The sequence below is a fragment of the Delphinapterus leucas genome, chromosome 7, assembly GCF_059928025.1.
Source record: "Delphinapterus leucas isolate spDelLeu-1000000601 "Yukka" chromosome 7, BTC_Dleu_Yukka2, whole genome shotgun sequence".
NCBI lineage: Eukaryota > Metazoa > Chordata > Mammalia > Artiodactyla > Monodontidae > Delphinapterus > Delphinapterus leucas.
In genome coordinates this window covers 65,909,549-65,931,756 of record NC_143135.1, presented here as the reverse complement: position 1 = coordinate 65,931,756, position 22,208 = coordinate 65,909,549, and the positions used below count along the sequence as shown (strand labels likewise).

Here is a 22,208-nt window from a genome sequence, read left to right as displayed (position 1 = left end):
TGCTCCCCGTTGAAAGTGTTCCGTCCCTTTGAACATGGGTAGGGTTGTGGCAATAACAGATAAGGCACTCTGTGTTGCACAAAAAGTAGAATAACTTCCATCTGACAGTAATGGTATCCTTGCTCTAGGAAGCAAACTACTATGCTGTGAGGAAGCCCCCAGGCAACTACATGAAGAGGTTATATGAAGATATTCTGGGCAACAGCCCCAGCTGAGGTAACTCAGAGAGCGTCAACTGCCAGACTAGAGAGTGAGGTCTTCTGTGTTTCCAGTGCATGTTCAGTTACCAAGAGAATGACCACTAGGTGGGTCTACAGACCCAACAGTCTCACTATGCTCTGGGATTTTCCAGAGCTGCATTTCTTACCTGATTCTCATTAGTTCCCAGTCTAACATGAGGTGAGGGTTATGCTTCAGGTCTCCAGGTATCGATTAAATCTCATACCCTGTGTGAAATCTAAATGTATGCATCTTCCCATTTTCCTAATGAACAGTCACTTGAGTTATTAGCCATAGGTCCCTTTGGATTAGGACTGGGTAATCATTACAGTATAGAATACTGTGTCATGGTGTCACAGGGAACTTATGCCTAGGGATGTGGTCACCTCATCAATCAAGGAGTTCTAAGTCTGAAAATTGTCTCACTCCTGGGAACTGGAAAAAAGGATCATTACATTAATTGGAGAAAACAACCGTCTGCCTCCTGATCACATTTTCTTGATTTCTTTTGATTATATCTTAAAGCAGTATTCTTGGCTTCTCTTGTATCTATTCTGCCCCTGGGAATCCTATTCATTTTATTAACCATCTCTGCAATTCCATGTGGGCCAAGCCATCTTGGTTCCTGCTCAATCCTTTCTAGTCATTACAAAAATGCAGTCTGCTGGCATCTGGCAGTTAAATGCCCTATCATCTGAGTGATATCAGTAGCCAAGCTCTGTAAACACTTTTATCATCCCAATCCTGGAGAGGATAGCTACCACTGAACTTCTTTCTGATGCTAGATCCCTCTCACCAGCACATTTGTGATAACCTTGGTGAATAGTGTATTCTCTTTATTGACAAACACAATGCTATGGTTGACCTTCTGACCTCATAATATATCCACTCCAAGATACAAATGCCCTTTTGCCTTTTTTTTTTTTTTTTGCGGTACGCGGGCCTCTCACTGTTGTGGCCTCTCCCGTTGCGCAGCACAGGCTCCGGACGCGCAGGCTCAGCGGCCATGGCTCACGGGCCCAGCCGCTCCGCGGCATGTGGGATCTTCCTGGACCGGGATTCGAACCTGTGTCCCCTACATCGGCAGGCAGACTCTCTACCACTGTGCCACCAGGGAAGCCTCTTTTGCCTTTTAATCCCGTCCTGTCCCATCTTACAGAGCAATTCATGCATTTCATTGTTACTAAGCATGGGCCATTGCTTTTTCCAGGCTTGTAGGAGCCTGCAAGCCACAAATGTTCTAATCTTCTAATATCCTTCCAGAGTGTTATATCCTATATCCTGAGAAGGTGCTCCCAGACCAATAAACTCTCTCTTATCCTGTTTTATGTTCTAGCCCCCTTGATCAGGCATGCTCAAAATCCAGTCCTAAGGGGACTCTCACAATTTCTTCAAGTACATGCTGGATAATTCTCCCAGCTTCTTCAGGATATAATATCTTAATTCTCAGGCTACATGTCTTCATGATTAGGCTTTGCGGAGACTTAAGGAAGCCAGGAGAGGAGGTGGGGAAAATTTTGAGGGGGTTCCCTATTGACTCGTAGGGGAGAAACCTCTGCAGTGTCTCCTTTCATAGTAGTTCCAGGTTTAATAGGAAGAGTGAGACATTTCTGTGATCTTTGTGGATCCAGAGAAGTCTTGTCTTCTGTCTTGTCAGGCTTTTCAGTTCATTTGGATAAATATCTCGGAGTGAAATTGCTGAGCTGTGTGATGATCCTTCGTTTAGTTTTATAAAAACAAAACAAACAAACAAAAATCAACTGCCAAATTGTCTCCCAGAGTGACTGTGCCATTGTTCACTCCCACCAGCAGTAAAGGAGGGTTCTTGTTGCTCTGCATCCTTACCAGCATTTGATGTTGTCAGTTTTTAAAAATTTTATTTTAGCCGTTCTAACAGACATAGAGCAACATGTCATTGTGGTTTTAATTCCAATGCCTCTAATGACTAATGCTTGAGCACATTTTCATATGCTCATTTGCCATCTAAATATGTTCTTTAGTGAAGTTTATATCTCTTGCCCATGTAAAAAATTGGGTTGTTTGCGTTCTAAGTTTTGAGTTTTAAGTGTTCATTTTATATTCTGAATATGAGCTCCTTATCAGTTGTTTGACTGCAAATATTTTCTCAGAGTGTGGATTGGTTTACATTCTTATAATTATATCTTTCAGAGAGTGAAAGTTTTAAATTTTGATAAAGTCAAATTTATATTTCTTTCATGGATTGTGCTTTTGGTGTTTTATCTAGGGCTATTCTTTCTCCATTGAAGTGCCATTACACTTGTAAAAAATCAGCTGACTATATTTCTGCAGGTCTCCTCTGTACTTTCTGTTTAGTTCTAATGATCAGTATGTCTATCCTTTTCTCAATACTGTGTTGTTGTAATACTGTGGAATTCCACTAAGTTTTAAAATCAAGTAATGTGAGTATTCTGATTTTATTTTTTAGGATTGTTTTGGCTATTCTATTTGTTTGGTATACCATAACAAATTTTAAAAACATCTTGTGGATACCTACAAAATTTTTCTAGAGTTTTGTTAGAGATTACACTGAATTGATAGATCATATATAGGAAGATTACCACCTTATCAGTATTAAATTGTTCAATGTATGAACATGATATGCTTCTCCATTTATCTAGATCTTTCTTTTCTTTCATCAATGTTTTGTAGCTGTTGCCATGCTGATCCTGCACATATTTTGTTAAAAATAACTAGTTAATTCACTTTCTTAAAACTTAAAATTATGTGTTCAGACATAATTGACAAAGAATAAACTCCACATACTTAAAATGTACAATTTGACAAACTTTTGATATATGTAAATACTTACAAAGCCGCCATCACAGTCAAGACAATGAACATATCAATACATTACCTGCAAAAGTTTCCTTTGCCTCTTTAATTTATCTTCTTTTTGTAGTATAAAAAACACTTAACATGAGATCTACCCAGTTAACATATTTTTAATTATATAATACATTATTGTTAAGTATAGCTATAATGTTCTATATCAGACCTCTAGAACTTATTGCATTTTGTTAATTCACTTTTTCAAATTATTATAAATATGAGGTTCAAAAAAATCAAAATACAAGTTTTTCATTACTTGTATATGGGAATGAAATCAACTTTTATATATTGACCTTTTATTCTCTGACCTTGTTAAACTTATTACTTCCAGGATTCTTTTAGTAGATACTTTGGAATTTTCTACACTCACAGTCATGTCATCTATGAATACATATAGTTAAAAATATACTTCTTTAAATAAACTTCATCCACCTTCAGTAATACTATATTACTTTTCATGTAATGTAAAATCCTTATAATATTTCCAATTCCTCTTTTCCATTTCTTGTGTCATCGTTGTCATAAGTTTCATAAACACATACATTGTTAAACTATTGCTTTAAACAGTAAGTTATCTTTAAAAAAAATTAAAATATAAGAGCATATGTTTTGTCTTTATTGAATTTCCAGTGTTCTTCATTTTGTAGATCAGTTTTCTTCCCAGCATCATATACTTTTGTCTGAAGAACTTCACTGTGTATTTCTTACAGATTAGGCCTGACGGCACTGAATTCTCTCGTTGTCCTTTTTTGGAAAATTCTAATATTTATTTTACTGTTGAAGTATATTTTCACTGGATATAGAATTGTGGGTTGACAGTTGTTTTCTTTCAGCAATCTAAAGATGTCACTTACCTGTCTTCTTGCCTGCATGGTTTCTGATAAGGTTTCTGCCATAATTTTTATCTTTATTCTTCTGTATATAATCTTCATTTCTCTTTTTTCTATTTCGGTGGCTCCCTTCAAGAATTTCTCTTTGTTATTGGTTTTTATTCAGTTTGAATATGACTTGCCTGAGGGTGTTTTTTGTTTGCTTATTCATTTTGTATTTTTCTGTTTCATATTCTCTGAAAATCGTGGATCTTTTTTTTCTTAATTTATTTTATTTTATTTATTTATTTTTTTCATTCCTTACTTTTTTTTTTAACATCTTTATTGGGGTACCATTGCTTTACAATGGTGTGCTAGTTTCTGCTCTATAACAAAGTGAATCAGTTATACATATACATATGTTCCCATATCTCTTCCCTCTTGCGTCTCCCTCCCTCCCACCCTCATTATCCCACCCCTCTAGATGGTCACAAACAACCGAGCTGATCTCCTTGTGCTATGTGGCTGCTTCCCACTAGCTATCTATTTTATGTTTGGTACTGTATATATGTCCATGCAATTCTCTCACTTTGTCACAGCTTACCCTCCCCCCTCCCCATATCCTCATTCTCTAGTAGGTCTGTGTCTTTATTCCCGTCTTACCCCTGGGTTCTTCATGACCTTTTTTCTTTTCCTCCCTTAGATTCCATATACATGTGTTAGCATACAGTATTTGATCTTCTCTTTCTGATTTACTTCACTCTGTATGACAGACTCTAGGTCCATCCACCTCACTACAAATATCTCAATTTCGTTTCTTTTTATGGCTGAGTAATATTCCATTGTATATATATGCCACATCTTCTTTATCCATTCATCCGATGATGGACGCTTAGGTTGCTTCCATGTCCTGGCTATTGTAAATAGAACTGCAATGAACATTTTGGTACATGACTCGTTTTGAATTATGGTTTTCTCAGGGTATATGCCCAGTAGTGGGATTGCTGGGTCATATGGTAGTTCTATTTGTAGTTTTTTAAGGAACCTCCATACTGTTCTCCATAGTGGCTGTATCAATTTACATTCCCACCAACAGTGCAAGAATGTTCCCTTTTCTCCACACCCTCTCCAGCATTTATTGTTTCTAGATTTTTTGATGATGGCCATTCTGACCGGTATGAGATGATTCTCATTGTAGTTTTGATTTGTATTTCTCTAATAATTAATGATGTTGAACATTCTTTCAGGTGTTCGTTGGCAATTTGTATATCTTCTTTGGGGAAATGTCTATTTAGGTTTTCTGCCCTTTTTTGGATTGGGTTCTTTGTTTTTTTGTTATTGAGCTGCATGAGCTGCTTGTAAATCTTGGAGATTAATCCTTTATCAGTTGCTTCATTTGCAAATATTTTCTCCCATTCTGAGGGTTGTCTTTTTGTCTTGTTTTTGGTTTCCTTTGCTGTGCAAAAGCTTTTAAGTTTCATTAGGTCCCATTTGTTTATTTTTGTTTTTATTTCCATTTCTCTAGGAGGTGGGTCAAAAAGGATCTTGCTGTGATTTATGTCATAGAGTGTTCTGCCTATGTTTTCCTCTAAGAGTTTAATAGTGTCTGACCTTACATTTAGGTCTTTAATACATTTTGAGTTTATTTTTGTGTATGGTATTAGGGAGTGTTCTAATTTCATTCTTTTACATGTAGCTGTCCAGTTTTCCCAGAACCACTTATTGAAGTGGCTGTCTTTTCTCCACTGTATATTCTTGCCTCCTTTATCAAAGATAAGGTGACCATATATGCGTGGGTTTATCTTTGGGCTTTCTATCCTGTTCCATTGATCTATGTTTCTGTTTTTGTGCCAGTATCATACTGTATTGATTACTGTAGCTTTGTAGTATAGTCTGAAGTCAGGGAGCCTGATTCCTCCAGCTCCATTTTTTGTTCTCAAGATTGCTGTGGCTATTCGGGGTCTTTTGTGTTTCCATACAAATTGTGATTTTTTTTTTTTCTATTTCTGTGAAAAATGCCAGTGGTAGTTTGATCGGGATTGCATTGAATCTGCAGATTGCTTTGGGTAGTAGGGTCATTTTCATAATGCTGATTCTTCCAATCCAAGAACATGGTATATCTCTCCATCTATTTGTATCATCTTTAATTTGTTTTATCAGAGTCTTATAATTTTCTGCATACAGGTCTTTTGTCTCCTTAGGTAGGTTTATTCCTAGATATTTTATTCTTTTTGTTGCAATGGTAAATGGGATTGTTTTCTTAATTTCACTTTCAGATTTTTCATCATTAATGTATAGGAATGCAAGAGATTTCTGTGCATAAATTTTGTATCCTACTACTTTACCAAATTCATTGATTAGCTATAGTAGTTTTCTGGTAGCATCCTTAGGATTCTCTATGTAGAGTATCATGTCATCTGCAAACAGTGACAGTTTCACTTCTTCTTTTCCAATTTCTATTCCTCTTATTTCTTTTTCTTCTCTGATTGAGGTGGCTAGGACTTCCAAAGCTATGTTGAATAATAGTGGTGAGAGTGGGCAACCTTGTCTTGTTCCTGATCTTAGTGGAAATGGTTTCAGTTTTTCACCATTGAGGATGATGCTGGCTGTAGGTTTGTCATATATGGCCTTTATTATGTTGAGGAAAGTTCCCTCTATGCCTGCTTTCTGCAGGGTTTTTATTATAAATGGGTATTGAATTTTGTCAAAAGCTTTCTCTGCATCTATTGAGATAATCATATGGTTTCTCTCCTTTAACTTGTTAATATGGTGTATCACATTGATTGATTTGTGTATATTGAAGAATCCTTGCATTCCTGGGTTAAACACCACTAGGCCATGGTGTATGATCCTTTTAATGTGCTGTTGGATTCTGTTTGCTAGTATATTGTTGAGGATTTTTGCATCTATGTTCATCAGTGATATTGGCCTGTAGTTTTCTTTCTTTGTGACATCACTGTCTGGTTTTGGTATCAGGGTGATGGTGGCTCGTAGAATGAGTTTGTGAGTGTTCCTCCCTCTGCTGTATTTTGGAAGAGTTTGAGAAGGATAGGTGTTAAGTCTTCTCTAAATGCTTGATAGAATTCGCCTGTGAAGCCATCTGGTCCTGGGCTTTTGTTTGTTGGAAGATTTTTAATCACAGTTTCAATTTCAGTGCTTGTGATTGGTCTGTTCATATTTTCCATTTCTTTCTGGTTCAGTCTCGGCATGTTGTGCATTTCTAAGAATTTGTCCATTTCTTCCAGGTTGTTCATTTTATTGGCATAGAGTTGCTTGTAGTAATCTCTCATGATCCTTTGTTTTTCTGCAGTGTCAGTTGTTACTTCTCCTTTTTCATTTCTAATTTTATTGATTTGAGTCTTCTCCCTTTTTGTCTTGATGAGTCTGGCTAATTGTTTATCAATTTCGTTTATCTTCTCAAAGAACAACTTTTAGTTTTATTGATCTTTGCTATCGTTTTCTTCATTTCTTTTTCATTTATTTCTGATCTGATCTTTATGATTTCTTTCCTTCTGCTAACTTTGGGTTTTTTTTGTTCTTCTGTCTCTAATTGCTTTAGGTGCAAGGTTAGGTTGTTTATTTGAGGTGTTTCCTGTTTCTTAAGGTAGGATTGTATTGCTATAAACTTCCCTCTTAGAACTGCTTTTGCTGCATCCCATAGGTTTTGGGTCATCGTGTCTCCATTGTCATTTGTTTCTAGGTATTTTTTGATTCCCTCTTTGATTTCTTCAGTGATCACTTGGTTATTAAATAGTGCATTGTTTAACCTCCATGTGTTTGTACTTTTTACAGATCTTTTCCTGTAGTCTCATAGTGATGTGGTCAGAAAAGATACTTGATGTGATTTCAATTTTCTTAAATTTACCAAGGCTTGATTTGTGACCCAAGATATAATCAATCTATCCTGGAGAATGTTCCATGAGCACTTGAGAAGAATGTATATTCTGTTGTTTTGGATGGAATGTCTTATAAATATCAATTAAGTCCATCTTGTTTAATGTATCATTTAAAGCTTGTGTTTTTTTATTTATTTTCATTTTGGATGCTCTGTCCATTGGTGAAAGTTGGGTGTTAAAGTCCCCTACTATGATTGTGTTACTGTCGATTTCCCGTTTTATGGCTGTTAGTATTTGCCTTATGTATTGTGGTGCTCCTATGTTGGCTGCATAAATATTTACAATTGTTATGTCTCCTTCTAGGATAGATCCCTTGATCATTATGTAGTGTCCTTCTTTGTCTCCTGTAATAGTCTTTATTTTAAAGTCAATTTTGTCTGATAAGAGAATTGCTACTCCAGCTTTCTTTTGATTTCCATTTGCATGTAATATTTTTTTCCATGCCCTCAGTTTCAGTCTGTATGTGTCCCTAGGTCTGAAGTGGGTCTCTTGTAGACAGCATATTTATGGGTCTTGTTTTTGTATCCATTCAGCCAGTCTGTGTCTTTTGGTGGGAGCATTTAATCCCTTTACATTTAAGGTAATTATCGATATGTATGTTCCTATTCCCATTTTCTTAATTGTTTTGGGTTTGTTATTGTAGTTCTTTTCCTTCTCTTATGTTTCTTGCCTAGAGAAGTTCCTTTAGCATTTGTTGTAAAGCTGGTTTGGTGGTGCTGAACTCTCTCAGCTTTTGCTTGTCTGTAAAGCTTTTAGTTTCTCCATCAAATCTGAATGAGATCCTTGCTGGGTAGAGTAATCTTGGGTGTAGGTTTTTCTCCTTCATCACTTTAAAGATATCCTGCCAGTCCCTTCTGGCTTGCAGAGTTTCTGCTGAAAGATCAGCTGTTAGCCTTATGGGGATTCCTTAGCGTGTTATTTGTTGTTTTCCCCTTGCTGCTTTTAATATGTTTTCTTTGTATGTAATTTTTGATAGTTTGATTAATATGAGTCTTGTCATGTTTCTCCTTGGATTTATCCTGTATGGGACTCTCTGTGCTTCCTGGACTTGATTAACTATTTCCTTTCCCATATTAGGGAAGTTTTTAACTATAATCTCTTCAAATATTTTCTCAGTAACTTTCTTTTTCCCTTCTTCTCCTGGGACCCCTATAATTCGAATGTTGGTGTGTTTAATGTTGTTCCAGAGGTCTCTGAGACTGTCCTCAGTTCTTTTCATTATATTTTCTTTTTTTTTTTTTTTTTTTTTGTGGCACGCAGGCCCCTCACTGCCTCTCCCATTGTGGAGCACAGGCTCCGGACGTGCAGGTCCAGCAGCCATGGCTCAGGGGCCCAGCCGCTCCGCGGCACGTGGGATCCTCCCATACCGGGGCACGACCCTGCGCCCCCTGCATCGGCAGGCGGACTCCCAACCACCGCGCCACCAGGGAAGCCCCTCTTTTTTCTTTATTGTGCTCTGCAGTAGTTATTTCCACTATTTTATCTTCCAGATCACTTATCCTTTCTTCTGCCTCAGTTATTCTGCTATTAATCCCTCCTAGAGTATTTTTAATTTCATTTATTGTGCTGGTCATCGTTGCTTGTTTCCTCTTTAGTTCTTCTAGGTTCTTGTTAAATGTTTCTTACATTTTCTCTATTCTATTTCCAAGATTTTGGATCATCTTTACTATCATTATTCTGAATTCTTTTTCAGGTAGACTGCCTATTTCCTCTTCATTTGTTAGTTCTGGTTGGTTTTTACCTTGCTCCTTCATCTGCTGTGTGTTTTTCTGTCTTCTCATTTTGCTTATCTTACTATGTTTGAGGTCTCCTTTTTGCAGGCTGCAGGTTCATAGTTCCTGTTGTTTTTGGTGTCTGTCCCCAGTGGCTAAGGTTGGTTCAGTGGGTTGTGTAGGCTTTCTGGTGGAGGGGACTAGTGCCTGTGTTCTGTTGGATGAGGCTGGATTTTGTCTTTTTAGTGGGCAGGTCCACGTCTGGTGGTGTGTTTTGGGGTGTCTGTGGCCTTATGATTTTAAGCAGCCTTTCTGACAATGGGTGGGGTTGTGTTCCTGTCTTGCTAGTTGTTTGGCATAGGGTGTCCAGCACTGTAGCTTGCTAGTAGTTTAGTGAAGCTGGGTGCTGGTGTTGAGATGGAGATCTCTGGGAGATTTTTGCTGTTTGATATTACGTGGAGCTGGGAGGTCTCTTGTGGACCAGTGTCCTGAAGTTGGCTCTCCCACCTCAGAGCCACAGCACTGACTCCTGGCTGGAGCACCAAGAGCCTTTCATACACACGGCTCAGAGCAAAAGGGAGAAAAAATAGAAAGAAAGGAAGAAGAAAGAAAGAAAGAAAGAAAGAAAGAAAGAAGAGAAAGAAAGAAAGAAAGAAAGAAAGAAAGAATAAAATAAGATAAAATAAAATAACGTTATTAAAATAAAAGATAATTATTAAGAAAAAAAAATTTTGAAGTAAAAAATACGGAGGTACAGAACCCTAGGACAAATGGTGAAAGCAAAGCTATAGAGACAAAATCTCACACAGAAGCATACACATACTCACAAAAAGAGGAAACGGGGAAAAAATAATCTCTTACTTCCAAAGTCCACCTCCTCAATTTGGGATGATTCGTTGTCTATTCAGGTATTCCACAGATGCAGGGTACATCAAGTTGATTGTGGAGCTTTAATCCGCTGCTCCTGAGGCTGCTGGGAGACATCTCCCTTTCTCTTCTTCTCACAGCTCCTGGGGCTCAGCTTTGGAATTGGCCCCGCCTCTGCGTGTAGGTCGCCTGAGGGCGCCTGTTCTTCGCTCAGACAGGACGCGCTTAAAGGAGCCGCTGATTCGGGGGCTCTGGCTCACTCAGGCCGTGGGGAGGGAGGGGCACGATGCGGGACGAGCCTGCAGCAGCAGAGGCAGGCGGGACGTTGCACCAGCCTGAAGAGCGCCGTGCGTTCTCCCGGGGAAGTTGTCCCTGGATCACGGGACCCTGGCAGTGGCGGGCTGCACAGGCTCACGCGAGGGGCGGTGTGGAGAGTGACCTGTGCTTGCACACAGGCTTCTTGGTGGCGGCAGCAGCAGCTTCAGTGCCTCATGCCCATCTCAGGGGTCCGCGCTGTTAGCCGCGGCTCTCGCCCGTCTCTGGAGCTCCTTTAAGCAGCGCTATTTGTCCCCTATCCTCGTGCACCAGGAAACAAAGAGGGAAGAAACGGCAGCTCCAGACGCTTTCCCGGACTCCCTCCCGGCCAGCTGTGGCGCACTAACCCCTTCAGGCTGTTTTCACGCCGCTAACTCCAGTCCTCTCCCTGCGCTCCAACCAAAGCCGGAACCTCAGCTCCCAGCCCCGCCCGTCCCCGTGTGTGAGCAGACAAGCCTCTCGGGCTGGTGAGTGCCAGTCGGCCCTGATCCTCTGTGCGGGAATCTCTCTGCTTTGCCCTCCGCATCCGTGTTGCTGAGCTCTCCTCCGAGGCTCCGAAGCTTCCCCACTCCGTCACCCGCAGTCTCCGCCCACGCAGGGGCTTCTAGTGTGTGGAAACCTTTCCTCCTTCTCGGCTCCCTCCCACTGGTGCAGGTCCTGTCCCTGTCCTTTTATCTCTGTTTTTTTTTTTTCTTTTGCCCTACGCAGGTACGTGGGGAGTTTCTTGCCTTTTGGGAGGTCTGAGGTCTTCTGCCAGAGATCAGTGGGTGTTCTATAGGAGCAGTTCCGTGTGTAGATGTATTTCTGATGTATCCGTGGGGAGGCAGGTGATCTCCGCGTCTTACTCTTCCGCCATCTTCCCTCGTAGATCTTTTTTTTAGTGTCCGTCACTAATTTTGGAAGAGTCTCTCAAATTATTTCTTTAAATGTTTCTTTTGCTCTGTTATATCTTTATTTTCCTTCTGGAAATCTAATTACACAGATGCTAAACAATGTTAAACAGCATTTAATGTTGTCCTTCTGCTCTTTGATGCTCTGTTCTGTTTTAATTTTTTACTCTTCGTTTTTCTTCTCTGTGTTTAGTTTTGGTATTTTATATTGACCTACCATTATGGTCACTGATACTTTTCTTTCTTGTATTGCAACTACTCCTGAACGCAAACACAAAATTCTCTGCATATATTATATCTAGCCTATCTGATTTTCTTATAGTTTTCGTCCCTCTCCTGAAATTACCTATCTTGCATGTTGTCTACATTTTTTATAAAAGCCTTTAACATACTAATCACAGTTATTTTAAATTCTTTGTCTGATGGTTCTAACAACTGTGTTGTATCTAAGTCTGGTTCTGATGACTGCTTTGTCTGTTCAGACTACATTTTTCTTGCCTTATGATATGCCTCATAATTTTTGTTGAACCCTTGACGTATCACATATGACAGTAGATACTGTGCTAAGTTCTTTTTTTATGTGGTAGTGAGCACAAACTTTCTTCTGTTAGGTCTTTAGTATAGGGATTTGTGTTAATTTAGTCAGAAATTGGCATCTCCAGAATTAGGTAACTATTGTTCAATGTCATTGTTAAGAACCCAGTTTCTTTCCATCTTTTTTGTTATCCTTAGACTATTGTCTTTTCTCCTTAGGCTAGTTCACGTTGTGACCACAAGATGGCTATGCAAATGGGTATTGTATCCAAAAAATGTCCAGAAACAGAAAAAGCAGTTTTTCTTTAAAATTCCACGCATCTCTTCTGAAGCAAGAAAATCTTTTCTGGAATTGTCCTAGGAGTCTTAGTTTCTTATTTCATTGGCCAGAATTGGAACAAATACCCTGTGCTAACCAATCAGAGAGAGGAAAAAAGGGGAAAATTGTGATAGTTTTGGACACAATATGACCCACTGCCTATGAATGAGCCCAGAACCTCTGATTTCTTTGTCTCTGAAAGAGAGATAATATATGTGAAAAATCCTGGATTTCTAATAGGGAAATGAGAAGTAGTGCTGGAGGCCAATGTAAGAAAATAGTAATGCATTTTACCAGTCTTCAGGACTCTCTTTGTGCCTCGCCATCCTATTCAAAACATGGCCTGTCCTCCTACAGTACATATGTGTATTAGTGAGAGAAGGCTCAAAGCTCAACTCACATGCCAAGGGTAAAGAATGTCCTTTCCTTTTATTTTCTCAGAAACATGGAATCTGCTTTCATGCAGTGTTTCCCCAGTGAGTTCATCTGCTCCATCTGCAAGGACAATTTCACAGACCCTGTCACCATTAGCTGTGGGCACAGATTTTGTACTCCTTGCCTCTGTCTCTTGTGGGAAGATGTCCAAACAGCTCCTTGCTGTCCTGTGTGCAAGGCAGTATCTCCGAAAATGGACTTCAAAAGCACTATTTTTTCTAAGGAACATGTTCTTCCTACCAGAGGATCAGTTGTCTGCCAGTTACCTAGCTCTGCCAAGCAGATGTGTAGGATACACCAAGTGATAAAGCTCTACTTCTGTCAAACTGACAAGAGCCTGCTGTGTTTGTTCTGCTCTCATTCCCCAGAGCATGCCACGCATGAACACTATCCAGTAAAGCAGGTTGCAGAGCACTACAGGGTAAGTGATATCTCTGAACGCACTTTGAAATGTGGACGACCCTGTATCTGATAAGCAATGAGGCAAATACATTGATTGTTATTATTATTTTATGTAGGAAACAAATCGAATTTCTGAACACCACGTGCCAGGCACTATTCTGAAATCTAGGGATAAAGCAGTGAAGAAACTAGACAACATTCTTGTTCTCCTGAAGTTTAAATTCTGTTGGGCTGAAAGACAGGAATGATGATGAAATTGATGAGAATTAGGGTGCTGGTATTTCAGTGTAAGTAACGTGGTGGATAAATCTCTAGTTTCAGGAACAGTCATTGGCTCCTACAACTATGATTACGACGATCCTGTTCTAATTATAGCAGATTTAGAAACACTGGCCAATATTTTCTTACAGTGCCTTAGGAAAACTGAGGGCTAATATTTCACAATTAAATATAAAGCAAGATTCACTTCTGAAAATTGACCAAGTTACTACAATATCAGTGTTAGATTCCTCAGATAATAGATTACATTTTCTAAATTTAGGCATTCTATTTTTGGTTGATCTCTCAGATTTATCAGTTAGTGTTCCCCAGGTAAATCACTGACATCTCTGCTCTCTTTACTGTTTGTCCCATGTTCATACCATTCTGTCTTCTTTTAAGTATCTGAAATGTACTACCTTTGCTTTTCTAGAACTCCAATTTATAGTTATTTTGCAGGAGAACCTTCTGATGCAAATGAAATCTATTTGGAAAAAGAAAAAAGAAAATCAGAGAAATATAAAAAAAGTGACCAACATATTCAGAGTATGGGAGGTAAGCAGTAGACCCTGTATCCACTGGAACCAGCTTGGGACAAATATCCTCGTAACTTACAGTGGAAGAATTTGAATTAAATCATAATGTCCCCTGAGTGAGTGATCAGAGAGAGCTACATACATGACCTTTAATAGAGGATTTCATGTTGAATGAACCCAATATGTAACTAAAAGGTTTTTCCTGATTTTCTTGATAAAGCAATGTCTACCACTAATATTGTACTTTAGCAGGGACAAGAAAATGCAATATCACAAAACAAATGCAATGGTCACTGGGATGGAGGTAAAAATAGAGTTCTGTAGGAGATTAGTAAACTTTGAATGTTAAGAAAAGCTTCTCAAGTAAAAATCATCCCAATGCTAATGTGTTAGTAGAATCTGTAAATTCATGGGTATTTATGACACAGACACCTAAGGGACAAGAAAGCTAAAAATGAGACAAATCATGGAATTGTCTGGGACCTGCAAGTAGCTCCTGTTAATTAGTACATAGGGCATGAAGCAGGCAGTGAGAGTTATGGCTAGAAATGTAATTATAACCATGGCAAGATTGTGAACGTCTACCTAAGGATTTGGGGTTGTATCATTCATTGATGCACATATATGAACTGGGAACCTGAAACTGAAGGTTTAATAAAAATAAACTACATTTTTATTTTCAAAGAACTCAATCACTTCTAAAGAAGGCATATCAACAGGCTATGGTATAGAATATGTCATTGAACAGAAATCTGTATACAGTGCTGTGAAAATACCAAAGGCAATAATAAAATTATCTTGATCATTTAGGATGGATTTCCTAATAAACCACTCATTCATAGTAGGGCATATGATGCATTGCTCACTGTTCTAGGCCCACAAAGAGATACAGAAATGGACAAAAGGAAGAAAATCACTGACCTCAGTTGGTTATAATCTAGTAAGAGAAGTCATGTGACAAATAAAAAAGAGTAACATTTATAATACCTCACATTTGTAAAGTTCTTGGGAGAAAATTAAAGCAGGGATGTGTATAAATAGTACAGGCTTGCGGAGAAAGTATGCTGGTCAGGGAAGACTCATTATGAACGTTACATCAGGGTAGAGATCTAAAGAAGTGAAGGGAGTGAACCAGCAGTTCTCTGAGAACCCATCCTTCTGGAGCAGAGAAAACAGAAGGTATGGTCCAAAAGTTTGGGTCTCCCCCCCGCACCAAGTTCAAATGTTGAAATTCTAACCCCCAAAGTGATGGTGTTAGGAGGTCGTGCCTTTGGGAGGTGATTAGGTCATGAAGGCAGAGTCCTTATGAGTAGGATTCTTATAAAAGAAGCCCTGTGGAGGCTTGGCCCTCCTGCCATGTGAGGACACAACCAAAAGATGACTATCTAGTGAAGACATGGAAGCAACCTAAATGTCCATCAAAAGATGAATGGATAAAGAAGATGTAGTATACTTATACAATGGAATACTACTCAGCCACGAAAAAGGATGAAATAATGCCATTTGCAACAACATGGATGGACCTAGAGATTACCATATTGTGGGAATTAAGTCAGAGAAAGACAAATATATGATATCAATTATATGTGGAATCTAAAAATAAAAATGATACAAATGAACTTATTTACACACCAGAAATCGACCGACAGGCATAGAAAAAAACTTATGGTTACCAAAGGGGAAAGTGGCGGGAAGGATAAATTAGGAGTTTGGGATTAACATATACACACTACTATATATAAAATAGATAAACAACAAGGACCTACTTTATAGCACAGGGAACTATATTCAATATCTTGTAATAACCTATAATGGAAAAGAATTGGGAAAAAACAGAATATAGATATATGCATATATATATGTATGTATAACCAAATCACTTTGCTGTATACCTGAAATTAATACAATATTGTAAATCAACTACACTTCAATAAAAAAGATACATGCATATGGTAAAAAAAAATGAAAACCAAGTATGTGAATGTGCTTTGTAATGTAGAATATATTTTAATCATTATTAAGCAAAAAAAAAAAAAAAAAAGATAGCTATCTAGGCAGTGGCTCTCACCATACACCAAATCTGCTGGCACTGATCTTGGATTTCCCACCTTACTGAACTGTGTGAAGTAAATTCTGTTATTTATAAGTTATGCAGTCTATTGTGCTTTTGTTATAGTAGCCCAAACAAACTAAGACAAGTATTCTATACATAACACGTAGACAATAGATGATAGGAGAAGAATAAAACCATCCAGATACATGATCTAATTAATCCAATGTCACTGCAGGGTTTTGTGAATCTACGGATGGTGATGATAGGAGCTGAATACCCTAAGGTATGTCAATATCTCCAGGAAGAAAAGCAAAAACATTTAGAGATATTGGCAATTGAAGGCAAGATTGTTTTTCAGCGACTCAGGAGAAATGTAGCCAGAATGGTTCATATGGGGAAACTCCTGAGAAGAATATATGAGGAGCTGAAGGAACTGTGCCTTAAAGCAGACGTGGACATGCTCCAGGTAAGGACTAAGGAAGGACGTTAGGGTGCTGAACACCAGCCTGCTTGGAAAGCATTTATATCCACTGGAGTTATATCCTTTTTGGCCTCCATTATTTTTCCGGTTCCAAAGTCCAGATTCTTCTTCTGCCTCTATGATGGCGGGTTTTGCTCCTCCAGTATAATCTGGAGACGAAACATCACTTTTGCCTTATATGGAAGAAGGATAACTGTGTGGAAAGGTTCAAGTAACAGATCCAGAAGAAAATCTCCCAAACCTTCTTGTTCTATTCCTCTACTATACAGTTAGCCTTCCATATCCCTATAGGTTTCACATCTGGGGATTCAACCAACTGCCGATGGAAAATATATATTTTTTAAAAGCCCAGAAATTTCCAAAAAGCAAAACTTTGTCAATGCTGACAACTATTTACATAGCATTTACATTATATTAGGTATTATAAGTAATCTAGAGGTGATTAAAGTATACAGGAAATTGTGCCTACATTATATGGAAATACTGTGCATTTTATATAAGAGATTTGAGCATCCATGGATTTTGGTATACAAGGGGTCCTGGAATGAATTCCCCTCATATACTCAGGGACGACTATATTTACAGTTTCTGACCAGCTGCAAGAGAGCAGCTTGTGAGCAGATAATTTAACTTTGTATGTGTACTTGGTAATATGTGTGAATATGGGATGTATGCCTTCTTTCTGTTGTGAAGTTCTAGCTTTCACACCCTTATAAGAACTTTGCGGAACGCTGTGAATCCTGCTGTAGATTACAACAAAGCACAGCCATTCGTGCACCCTAAGAACATCTTCTGACTTTCAATTTTATCAAGAGTATGATTTTATCAACTGTATGTAAATGTGAGACTGGGTTTCATCTTTTTAAGGATAAGGGAAATGGCAAATGATTTTCCCCAAGGAAGAAAACTGGAGATAGTGAATTTCCCAGTATAATCTCATATCCTCAAACTAGACTAAACAGGAGAGCTTGTGCTGAAAGCTAAGCCTTCCTTTCTTTCTCTTTACAGGGTGTGGGAGACACAATGAAAAGGTAAGTTTGCCCCCTATTCAAATCATGGTAATTGTGATAATGATCAGGCTATTTCTGTTGAGATGGACCCTCCCTTTTTAATGAGAAGTTTCTTTCTGTCTGCTTTTATTCCTTCCTTCTCTAAAAGTCTGCCAGGTTTTATAGTCTACCCTTAGGTGAAAGTAGGGTTGAGGGGAGTGCAGTTTCAGTTGTAAGCCTTACTGTAGAAGTTGCAAAGAGACAACTATTTTTGCTGCCCCCCTAATTTCCAAATTCTAATTATTGATATTTGAGGATTATTCCTGGTCATCTATGGGAAAGGCAGATAAGCTCAGAGAGGCAGCAGGTAGACAGATGCTGAGATGAGGAGGGAGGTAGAATCATCCAGAAAGAACATACGATAGTGCTAAGGATCCATATGTATCAGATGGCAAATTCTAACTATTTGCCACCTATTAGATTTCAGGAATTAAATGAGAATTGCTGTGTGGATCCCCTAGGGAAGCTAGAAGAGAGGAAACAGACACAATTATGATTGAGGTGACATATTCTACTAAGATTGATATGCTAAGAGCAGGGAAACAGATTGTAAAATATAATAGCAACTGTAGTGTTCCTCCATCTGAGGAGTTAAATTCACACCCTTCACACCTAATTATGAGGATTCTGATGCAGCCCCATCAATGGACTGCTAGTGATCCCTTTGGGCCTGTTAGTAAGTGGGTCTTTTTTTTTTTTTTTTACAGGAGTCAGTTAATGCAGCTGTACATTCCTCAGCCTATGGACCCACAGCTCAGTACATGGGCCATCACTGGGATGTTGGAAAGGCTTAACAGCTTCCGAGGTAAGAGGCAGCTCTCTGGGTGAAGGCAGTAATATTTCCTTCACGACTAGATACATGCTGGTGATCTCTCTTCATTGCTCTGTCTGTTCTTTGTAGAGAACAGGGAAGCAGGCACTGCTTTATAACTAACTTTATAATTTATTGTTAATTATCAGTCAGAGAAAGCTAACTGAAGCCTGTCAAAAACAATCAATCGAATATGACAGTTTCTTATATAGTTACTTGTGGTGAGTTAAAATTTAAAAAAAAGAACACTCTGCCCTATAAAACTGCATATCCATTCAGTGTATTTCGTCTTGTAGTTAACTGTGGTTATATGTGGATATTCAGATTCTTAGAATCACCTTAATGTTGTTATTTAAATGTTTATCTGAATATTGAATGTAATAATTACATTTGAAAAATCACAAGACTTTTAAAAAGCTTAAAAGTATTTTTATATACAACAAGTACAACCACAAAACAAACTGAACCCATGATTTTTTGCATAGAGGGCCCCTTAAGACAAATGCAACTGAAGGGTGAGCCTAGCAGACAAAGGAGAAGCAGGCCTGAGATGGGATGAGTTGGATTCTGATTCAGTGGTGGCTCCATTAGAAAACCTAAGAGAGAAATCACTTCTAAAAAAAGGCACAGATGGGTTTTTGGTTTATTTTATTTTTGCTTGCTTAAATGTTAAGCAATGTGATCACTATTTAGGACTAAAAAGAAAAACAATATCATATTTAAAGTATAATGTATAATATATTTATTACTATTTTATTTTGTGAGAGTGGATTAATGAGAGGACTTAAGTGAATTAAGGGCCATTTTGCTATTTTCTTTTTTTGTTTTTTTTTCTTTGTTTTTTTGCTATTTTCTTGACATCTATGAATGAAATCCCCAGTTTTTAAGGAGTTAGTTAGTAAAAATAAGCCAGAGCCTGATATCCCACATCTTTATGTATTCTCAAAATTTTCCTTCATCTAGTTGTACGATTAGAGATTTTCTGGCTCTTTAGATAGACAAGAAGCCCTTCCTGTTCTTTCTCTGGATTTTCAGTGACATACTCTGTCTAGTCACCTTTGGTAAAGGGGTGTTCTGGAGCTAGCTCATTCTGACACACCCATGGGAGCAAACTGTTACAAGTTCCAGAATTTTAGGAGCAATTACTAAATGGCTGGCACCTTGAAAATGGTCATGGTGGGCTGGAATATTCCCAGCAAATAAGACAAACCAGCTTTGCTTTGTTCCAGAGATTTGGTTGCTAGACCTCTGCCACAATACCGCCACACTTGTCTGTCCCTCAGAACTTTAAAACTCTGTTCTTTGACTTTGCTGTTTTCTTTTTACTGAAGTGTATGTTACGTTGGATCATAAAATAAGAAATTGTCACGTGGCTCTGACTGAAGACCTGAGACGTTTGCAGTGCAGTCCTGACCATCAAGATGTGCCCCGTAATCCAGCAAGTTCAGAGAATACTCCTTCATGGGGTGCTCAGACCTTCACCACTGGCAAACATTACTGGGAGGTGAATGTGGGAAACTCTCGTACCTGGATTATAGGACTTTGCAAGGAATCCTGGACAAGTAGGAATGATATGCTACTTAACTCTGAGGATATTTTTCTACTTCTGTGTGTCAGTGTGGAAGACCATTTCAGTCTCTTTTCTACATTCCCACTCTTACCCCACTATATCCAAAGACCCCAGGGCTGGATAGGGGTGTTTCTAGATTATGAATGTGGTATAATAAGCTTTATTAATGTTGCCAGAAGTTCCCTCATTTGTAATTTCCTCTCACGCTCTTTCTCTTTCCCTCTCAGACCTTTCATTTGGTGTGGACCCAAATGATCAGGAACAGCTCACAAACCTGACCAAGGTCTCGGCAATTCTAATAGCTGAGGGGCTTCTATCCTGGTGACTTCTAGAATGGGGAAAATCAATTATACTTCACTGTGTTTAACTTCATTTTACCTTCAGGAGATATCATGGCTGCGTTATTTTTTAAAGTGGTGATAATGTTAACGATGTACATTTGTCTTTTCTGTTTTATTTAAATAAAAGTAATCTCTTTTATTTTACTGGGTAGGATACATGTATTTTTCATTTGCCATCTGAAGTTGCTAGAGATTAAAGAATACATGGGTGTGGAAACTCAGCCAAATGCATGAACAGAAAGCACAGAGGCTTCTCCTTCTAGAGAGTCCTTGTCAAGACTCAAGGGCAGCGTAGAATTCTCTTCTCCCTGCACTCATCTGGCTAAATCCTATTCCTTTTGTAATCCTCAGTTTACCAAACTAGATTAGGTCAATCATGATATGACCTCAAGAACAGCTTATTCTTTCTCTTTGTAAAACTCACAATAGATTTTGGGTCTTCTTTTCTAGTTTGCAGACTGCAAGAAGCGAAGGCCAATGCTAGTCCTCTTCCCAGCCACATTCCAGGGATGAAACACCTGGTTAAGGATATGAGAGACATCAAAAATATATTGGAACAAATGAATGAATGTGTAGGAAAATTATTAAAAGCAAAGGCTATATAACCAAAAAAAGTTACTATAATGTAGACACAATTAGCAGCTCAAGAAGCGATGAGAAATATTAAATAAAGATGTGAATTAAGTTATTGTTCAGGTACATGGCTCAGAAATTCATTTTAACTGGTAAAATATAGACTGTGTATGATCTGATTCCTCAATGTTGCTATTAGTAGCTCTCAATGACGAACAGAGATTTTTAGGAACATACACATATTTTCTCAGAGTGGTAGTAGTAGAGATAATAAGACCTAGATGCTTGGATACTGCAGTACTTTTAAGGAAGATATGTAGAGTGAAAATACCTTGAATATACATTTTCAAGGAGGGACAGTAAACTTTATTTCTTAATGCACAAAACATCCAAGCTGTTAACAGTCACATTTCATTTCAAAGAGTGTCACTGACTTAGATCTTACAACTTTGTAAAGTGATCAGACACTGAAATCAATCTCTTTGGGGATGTGTTGTCCACCATAATGACTCTAGTTGACACTGATGTATGATAGATAGGAAAGCTGTTAAAAGAGTAGATTCTAGGAGAGTTTATCCTAAGGAAAAACAATTTTTTCTTTTTCTTCTCTTTTAGAAGAATCAATCTTTCTCTCCCCACTCCCCTTTCTCCTTCCATCTCTCCATCTTTTTTTTTTTACATCTTTATTGGAGTATATCTCTCCAACTTTTGCTCTCTCTCTTTAAAGAGAAGTTGCTTAGGGAATAATTTGGGGATTATATGTATTTCTATGAAGTTGTGGTGGAAAAGAAATGATAACTAGATTTCCAGATATTTGCTTAGGGATTTAAAGCAATCTAATAATGCCCTCATCTTCGGAAGGGGTCCAATCATTGTTGCATACTGAAAAGTTTTGTATTGACTCTGGCACTGGCCAAAACGGAAGAAATTCTCCATAGTCTGTCTCACCTACAGATTACAACTGAAAACTCTGAACTGACCATAAAAAGTAACCATGTGAGGAATGTGAAAAATTAAAACTAGAAAGTGAAATGAGGAGAGAAGTTAAGACTTGAATAATTACCCACAGTGGAGGTGAGTTGGTGGAATTATTTTTCCTCTTCTCCTTCCTGGCATTGACTGAACTGAAGGAAGACTCAGTTCTCTGATCTGCACAGCATGCGCATGCAGCAGAAGCTCAAACAGAAACACCTGGTTTCTAGTCAGAGGACCAGGAAAAGAGGGTCCCGCAAACAGGAAAGTGTGAGGGGAAATCACTTTTTTCTTTTCATCCTCTCTTTTTCTCTTC

At 38.3% G+C, this 22,208-nt stretch overlaps 1 protein-coding gene across 1 annotated transcript; it reads left to right on the top strand.

Annotated features, from left to right (window-relative positions):
- Positions 1-12,856: 12,856 nt before the first annotated feature.
- TRIM77 (tripartite motif containing 77) lies at positions 12,857-20,290 on the top strand. The gene is made up of 6 exons (XM_089915388.1): positions 12,857-13,267; positions 13,966-14,061; positions 16,331-16,561; positions 17,585-17,607; positions 18,333-18,430; positions 19,768-20,290. Exons 1-6 carry the CDS (start codon positions 12,857-12,859, stop codon positions 20,259-20,261), a joined length of 1,353 nt encoding a protein of 450 aa, XP_089771514.1. The 3' UTR covers positions 20,262-20,290.
- Positions 20,291-22,208: the final 1,918 nt, after the last annotated feature.

Excerpts from the sequence above, each read along its gene's own strand:
- TRIM77 (XM_089915388.1), top strand. The coding sequence starts at position 12,857 with ATGGAATCTGCTTTCATGCAGTGTTTCCCCAGTGAGTTCATCTGCTCC. Across the intron at positions 17,608-18,332 it reads GTGGGAGACACAATGAAAAG|GAGTCAGTTAATGCAGCTGT; the intron begins GTAAGTTTGCCC and ends TTTTTTTTACAG. Across the intron at positions 18,431-19,767 it reads AAGGCTTAACAGCTTCCGAG|TGTATGTTACGTTGGATCAT; the intron begins GTAAGAGGCAGC and ends TTTTTACTGAAG.